This window comes from Sycon ciliatum, chromosome 6 (genome assembly GCF_964019385.1).
Source record: "Sycon ciliatum chromosome 6, ocSycCili1.1, whole genome shotgun sequence".
In the NCBI taxonomy this organism is placed as follows: domain Eukaryota; kingdom Metazoa; phylum Porifera; class Calcarea; order Leucosolenida; family Sycettidae; genus Sycon; species Sycon ciliatum.
The window spans coordinates 6,551,648-6,559,147 of record NC_088648.1 but is presented as its reverse complement, the minus strand read 5'-3'; the positions used below and the strand labels follow the sequence as shown (position 1 = coordinate 6,559,147).

The 7,500-nt window shown below is 48.7% G+C and overlaps 1 protein-coding gene across 1 annotated transcript in view; it reads left to right on the top strand.

Moving 5' to 3' along the window:
• LOC135819984 (uncharacterized) overlaps positions 1-7,486 on the top strand; it is a 7,572-nt gene extending 86 nt beyond the window's left edge. Inside the window, exons 1-7 of the mRNA XM_065333284.1 lie at positions 1-716; positions 2,789-2,868; positions 4,009-4,256; positions 4,632-4,726; positions 5,324-5,537; positions 5,787-6,017; positions 7,262-7,486. The exon at positions 1-716 is cut by the window's left edge and continues 86 nt beyond it. Coding sequence (XP_065189356.1) covers positions 406-716; positions 2,789-2,868; positions 4,009-4,256; positions 4,632-4,726; positions 5,324-5,537; positions 5,787-6,017; positions 7,262-7,486 — 1,404 coding nt within the window. The 5' untranslated portion in view covers positions 1-405. The remainder of the gene's footprint in view (positions 717-2,788; positions 2,869-4,008; positions 4,257-4,631; positions 4,727-5,323; positions 5,538-5,786; positions 6,018-7,261) is intronic.
• The last annotated feature ends 14 nt before the right edge of the window (positions 7,487-7,500 follow it).

Sequence of the window (7,500 nt, the reverse complement as noted above, 5' to 3'; positions counted from 1 at the left end):
TCCCGTGTTGCAGACTGTCAGTGTTTAGATCTCTACCTAGTACCTAGCGCCTAGACAGGCGCTGTGTCGTCATTACATCGTGGCTCGGCTGTGCACGGCCGTGTGATCTGCACAACGTCTTTGCGCGCAGTTTCGATCGGGCACTCCGTTCATTCAATCCATGTCATATCGAGCCTTTTTGCAGGCTTCTTGTGTTGATGCCACCAGTGAGCGCCAGTGAACGCACGACGCGGAGCTAGCGCGGGATATCAATCGGCGATTGATTTATTCTTGCCGCCGCTATTGCTGAAAATATCATTGCTGTCCCTTAGTTCAAACGCTTCAATTCTCCTCTCTCGCAGCCAAAAAATTAATGATCTAGGTCGGGCACAATACAGCAGTTGGCCTTTCTCACGTCACACGACAATGGGACTGGCGTGGATTTCTATTGCCTTGCTGCTCCGCTGTGCTGCTGCAATGGCAACGTCGGAAGGAATTTCCTGCGAAGGAAATAGGAATGGAAACTGCTTCGTATCCTCGTCGCAAGGTACTGCAGGCGGAGGCGCGGGTGCCATGGCCGTGCCGCTCTCATCATTGAGTGTGCAGTCGACTTGCGATGTGGACAGCGCTTACAGCGTGCCGTCCGCCAGTCGACCCGGAGCGTTTTTCCGCTCGGCAGTGCTGAACGACGACGACCTTCCTTTCAATGGAAGTGTACGAAGGCTGCTTCAAGACTGGTGAGTAGATGTACTGAGTAGCACGATGACCATGATAACAACCTGGCAATTATTTGCCCAACGCAAAGAGAGTTCGGATTTCTTTCATTTCTGCTTGATTGTTTGCATTTGACACTTGTCGACATCTGAGGCGTGAGAGGGTGTTCATGCGGCAGTGATGTTGTTTTATGAACGAGCGCGGCGAGCGGGGCATTTTATGCGAGCGAAATGTACTGTCGATCGTTTGTCGATGGACAGAGGTTCATCGAGGAGTAACTTTAGACACTTCGTATCAACCGGCGAAGACCTTGGCCGGCTTGCAATGGCATTGCGATCACTCGTGTTTGTTATGGCTGAGTTGATGAGATTCGTTTGTCCTAATGGTTTACCGATTGGATCGACCGGGATGAAGCATGATTAATTATTATTTCAGTCTGTAGCCTGTACCTAGCTATCCTATCCTAGTAGTACATGTATGGATGTTTTTGTCAGACCCAAAGTCAGGATTTACTGACCCATCCACGTCTAGGTCTGTACCGTTTCTTGGTTGTGCATCATGCATGTGGTAGCCTTGCGAGGGCGTGAGCGTCTGATCGACCTCCCACGTGTCACCTTAGCCAGTTAGGCTAGCGCCTTGAAGGGCTTATAAAAAAATTCTTGCATTGGTATTAAGCTGCATGGACATTTATATACCAACAGTTACTACTAGTGCTACCTGTGACTTGTACTGAGTGCTAGTAGTACAAGTAGATCCCGTCCCAGTTCTCCAGTTTCCATTCAATCAACATGGATAATAGGTGATGTGTGTACCATTAGTCTATTACACTGTCCTAGTCTAGTATTCAGATGAGTGGTACTTGCATCAACCCTGCTGCACATAGTGACATTGTTGCAGCACAAGCAGGTGTCAGGTCCTCATGATAGCGACGCTATGCTCTCAGAAGTTGAAAAGACTCAGTAGAGATGAAAACCATGAAGTGAGCGATGGACTGAGCTCAGCTGGGCAGGTTGTTGACAGTTACCAAGAAACTGCCAAGTGCCACAGCATGGACTCCTGCTGAGGACAAAATGCTGAAATGCTCCACCCCACCACCTAAAGCTGGTCTATAATAGCCATCACAGGCATCAGCCCAGAATGTAAAACCATGCCGAGTGAGATGCCACAGTTATGGGGGGGGGGGGGGGGGGGTACAATAGTTCCCACACGACCATGGCCTCTGGTACACTCACCAAGCCCACTTATCATAGTTGTATCCATGTTGCCCCCCCCCCCCCCCCATGTGTTCCCACTTGACAATGTGAGTGTGTTGCAATAACGTTAGATTAGCACTGAATAGTATAGCGCAGAATAGTAATGTGTGGCACCCTGCAGACCCAGAATCCCAATCTCAAGTACATGTAGAGTCCTTGCTTTCTGCGTGTCACTGCCGGAATGTTCAACTATGTGCTTACCTCCGGAGCTCCAGCTGAAAAGCATATCCACAGGAGGTTGCACTATCAGATACCTGGTAATGTCCTTGACTCCTTGGTGCCTGACCATACCAGTGAGGTAAAGACCCCAAGCAATGCACAATGAGTGGTACTTGACAAGGACTCAAAGCAGAGGAATGTATGTACAATGTAGGACAATCTATTACTTTAGTGTCAATGCCTCAGAGTCATATGGGTCATAGTCACACTCATAGTACAGTCATGGACAGTGTTGGCTAGTCATGTATTGTTGAGTCCTGAGAGTAAGAATGTTGTATCCTTCTATGATTCAAGTAAGTAGGTTGGTTTTCTGCACATCCTTTGGTCCAGTAAAACTAATTTTGAGAGGGGTTTTAGGCTTAATTTACCCCCCCCCCCCCCCCCATTTGCCATACAAGCAGTTGACTGATAGTAATGACACATGTGTGCTCTCCTATGTGTCCGTGTGCGTGGTATGTCTGTGTGTGCGTGTTGTTGTGTCTGTGCATGTGCCTCTCTGTGGGTGGGTATGCATCTGTGTATGTGTTTATGCGTATGTGTCTTTGTCTGTTGCATATAATGTGTGTATGCCATATATATGTGTATATGTATGTATATGTGTGTATATGTGTATATACATGCAGGTACTACCATGGCAACTTGACCAGCGGTGCAGTGGCATCCGCCGCTGCTGGTTATGCCACATCAGCCTTTATCATTGCGTGTACGTTGAGGTGATTTGCGTGGACTCACGGGCACGCGCGCACACATACACACACACACACACACACACACACACACACGCGCGCACACATCAGTTACACTACAGATGTATACATGTGCGCGGAGGGGGGGGGGGGGGAGGGGGGGAGGGGGGGGCTCATAACAGGCAACTTTCGGAATCTAAGGCATGCACATGTACACGAACAAACAGAACACTTGTGCATAATATACATAAAGTCATACCAAACTGACCAGTGCAGCCAGCTGGGGTTCAAACTGATTCAGTTGGGATCCTGGCTAGAAGTGAGCTCGTTTCCCATGTATACACAATGAAATTTCACGGTTTGTGAAAATGGCAGAGATCCTGAATGGAGTCTGCCCAGCCTGGCCTGGTTGTGCTGCCATTATAGTCATATGCTCTCCTAGAAGAGTTTTTTTTAGTATCATGCTTGACTGCATTCTTCCCTCTCCTTTTCGATGTGCTGCCGAACAGCTGGTCTGAAAACGGCAATGCTGTCAACTATATACGCTATGTACTTGGTACTTGGTTCTTGAGTAGTACGTATCACATAACCTCCAACCCTTTGAAAAATGCGAACCGCCTTGGAAACAATCATTGTACATGGTCTAGCCGAGGTCTATTCGTGGGTTACGGGTTGGAGGTTTAGTGGAAAGAGTTAGGGGTGCCGTCGGGTAGTAGGGTACTCGTGCTACCCGTATTTAGAGCGGGTGTTCGGGTATCAGTTTGCGCCTGAGAACTCGATCGGGTAGTTTGAGTACAGTGCTTTCGCAACGGTGCATGTAAGAAGTGCAGCCCTGGCTATGTGTTTGCTATGCAATTGTCTAAGTGGCGCAAGTGCACACCCACTGTACGAACGCATTGTGGTGATCCGTCTCATGCAATGCCGTGTACCAGTGTACTTGTGCTATGTCAAAAACATACCTGATACGGTACCCATGCTACCCGGATAGAAAGACCCGAACTCGTTACCCGATCAAACTCCTACCTGTTGCAGCCCTAGACAGATAACAAGGCTACAGTGGAGTTTCAAAGTTCTCAACAACAACAAAAGAGTAGCACGTATCCCGTACCCAAGCTATCATTAACTCTATGCATGTGCGTGCTTTTACTGTTGCTCAGCTGTTGTATTCGCCCTGGCGCTGATCCTCCCCATGCTCGGCGCCGTGTGGCAGGCGTACGCGCGGCGGAAAGCCGACGAGCAGCGGACGCGCACCGGCTGGTCACGCGACGCCGTACTCACGGCCGCCACCATGCTCTTCCTTGCCGCGGGAGCACTGACGCTCGTCGTCGTGGCCATGCTGGCGAGCTTCAACTCTCGGAGTGCGCTGAACGATGTGGGCCCAGTTGTCACCGCAGACCTCAAGCAGGTATGTATTACGACTTCCTGGAGCCCAGCCTGTACTATAGGAATCAGGAAAGACTTACTAGGGTACAATGTGTATAATTGTAACGTGTTTTCAGAAGGACGGACAGAGCTGGTAATGTCGCATTTTTGAAAGTGGCGTAATTCCGAAAGTGAGTAGCGACAGGTGCATTCTGGGGAGTTTGGTAATGTTGGTAGTACGCGAGCAGTGTAGCGGTGTGGGGGTGCCCAATCTTAAGTTCATCTGCATGATTGTACTGATCTACTGCTTGCTAGCCTGAAGCACTCAGCTCACATTGAGAACATCAAGATGATCTTCGTCTCTAGTTCTACATGCATAGGTGACTTGCATGTCTGCACTTCTTGAATGTGTGTCCAGCTTGATCACTACGTGTCATCAACAGTGCGCAGTATGAACAGGACTTTGGTCGGAAGAGGCAAATGTTTGGCCGACTATGTTGACAAAGGAAAACCGTAAGACCAGTTCTTTAAACCACATTTTCCGGAGTACATGTAAATATTGTACACCTCTGTTTTGACCAAATCTGCACCGTTCAGCGTGCAGTTACATACAGTTGGCATTCGTATAAACTGAGTATTGTATGTCTGGGGGGGGGGGGGGTTGAACTCGTTAAGAAGTGTTCGCTGTACCAACCAACACAGTCAAACAGTATATCAGCACCATCAGTGTCAGTGTCCTTGTAAGAAGGCATCAGGAGTGTAGATGCGGTACGGTCAGACCTCGCACACATCCGTTTTCCACAAAATATCCGGATAGGCGAGGGAACCGGATACCGGCATAGTCGAACACACATACTGTACGTATGCATGACACGTGCTGTAAATCGGTGACCAACGATTTCCTTCCGGATGGCGAGGGATCCGGATGAAAGAGGACCGGATAAAAGAGGTCTGACTGTACCAGGTATTGACACCATGCAGATAGCGAAGAGGTACTGGCTGTGTTTCCTAGGTGCACTGGGGATCCACGCACTGCTAAACAGTTATCATTGGCAAGTTTTGAATGAATCCTCTATGCTAACCTCTTCACTTATTGTCTACTGCCTATAGAGTTGATGCTGCGCTGCTCGAACATCAAGTACAGCAAGAGGAGCGCCTGCTCGGAAATCTGTCCGAGTTTGCTCCGTCAGCAAGCCCTGCCATTGCAAACCTCAGCGCCCTGGCGGCACGGCTGACGCATGCTGCCGATGCACTCAGAGCCGTGCTGGATCAGCACATGCAGGAGGCGAATGAGATGTTCTCATCCGATACGAATATCACAGAGGTTAGTTACGGCTACAACTGCATGCCCGGTGAAGTACGGCAATAGTAATAATGATGCCTTCTATCACGTGTGATGATATACTGTGCGAATTATTGTGGCGTAGAGTCGTTTTGCTAGTCTTACTTAATGTCGTCACGAGGGAGCATCTAACCCGATTCTGGTAATGCTTGGTGTGTCTGACCCAGCTTTGTGATAATACTTAGTCTGTCTAATACAGATTTGTGGTCATGCTTGATCTGTTTGATGCAGCTTTGCTTGGACGAGTCTAGTATGCGTAATGTCGACTTGTCACCTGAGAATGCCACCGACACGAACAATACGGACATCACTGGCTTGTGCGAGGACTATGCGCAGTCCAAGAACTTGTCAGAGTACTATGAGAATCTGCTGGAGGGACTGACCTTGTCGTCAGAGATGGTCTGTGAGCTGCTGTCTTGTATGAATGCAAGCAACGTCACCGGCCAGCACTGGAACGCCCAAGTAAGCCGACCATCATACCTGTTGTATGGCAATACCCTCAGAGCCTGAGCGAAAGCCAGGGAGCCTGGCGTATTCATTCTCCTGATGCCGACGCTGATAGGCAGAAATAATAGTAATGAATAATACCCTCAGATCCTAGCACGAAAAGAGACACAGTATGGAGTTTGCTGTTGAGTGGGTGAACCGCAGTGTGCCTGTGTCCGAGGCTGCAAGCTCCCACCTACTGCACCCCGAGTGCGCCTGATGCAGTTGGTGTTTAAACATCTACATGGCGTACGCACATTTGAACCTCACCAGCGTGCTGGAGACTTTTTGAACTGAAGAAATTAAATTTCACGGTTCGCGTGAGACTCGGCGGGAAGCCAAGTTTTCCGCATCCGCCGTGGGAACGCCACCACCCTCTAGGATCAAGGCGCAGATGCAGCGCCTAAACGGTGGGAGGTGAGTAGATCAGACCCACCACCAAGTGGTCAAAGACCGAAATCCCATTAGCTGCATCCATGTTACCCTCGTGCCAGGCCACGACTTCCCAATTAACTGTGGGTCGCAGCACGGCTGGAAAAATTCCTTCCGCTTCCAAGCAGGACTTGAACCTGGTACCCTCTGTTTCTCAATCATGGTCTTAGACCATCCCACTATGCCTGCCTGCACTTGAACTGAATATTTCTGTTATAAGCTATAACCCTTCTGGTGGATAGGCTACGCAGTTGAATGAAACTTCAGAAAAGAACAAGCTTTCAGGCTCCTCACAATCAACGACAATGTCCTCAAAGTTCTTCCCGTAGTATTTTTATTGCAATTGAGAAGAAACTAAACAAGAGTGGGATGTACTGTGACAACAATAGACAGCCAAGGAACACAAGTAACGAGTTGTTGGGTGAAAATTTAATTTTTTTTGCTTGCAAGGGTTAGTACGGTTTCCTGGTGTGACTGTAGACGCTTTTGTCATTCCTTTGTGTGTATGAGGTGATGCATTCTACTGTGTTGCTTTCGGCTACTCTTCTTCGCACTGTTTCTATCACATCGCTACTGCATAAAAGTCATTTTGCTTGGTCGTTTCTTTTTCCCTGTATTCCTTCTGATGGGGAGGCAGTGAAAGGACCTGTGGAAGAGCTTTGAGGATGTTGAGTTTGAGGATCCTGAAACTTGTTCTTTCTTGAGTTTTATTGCTCTTTATCTCTGGCAAAGCAATTGAATGAGATGTGTGTTTCCCGGCAACCGAATCCTTTTGTTGTCTCTTCCAGATACAGACCCTGAGTGCAACGCACAATGCTAGTGCATCACTGACTGGTGTGTTTGTAAATGACACACTGGACTCTACAAATGGCGACTCTTCGCCTGGCGCTGACTGGCTCCGATCAGTGAAGTCTTCAATGCAGCAGGCTATGGATGAAGGACAGGAGTTCCTCAACAGCACGCTCGGCCTGCCCGGCACATACTCGAAGATTGACGACATGATGAGCAAGTGAGTGAGCACGGGTTG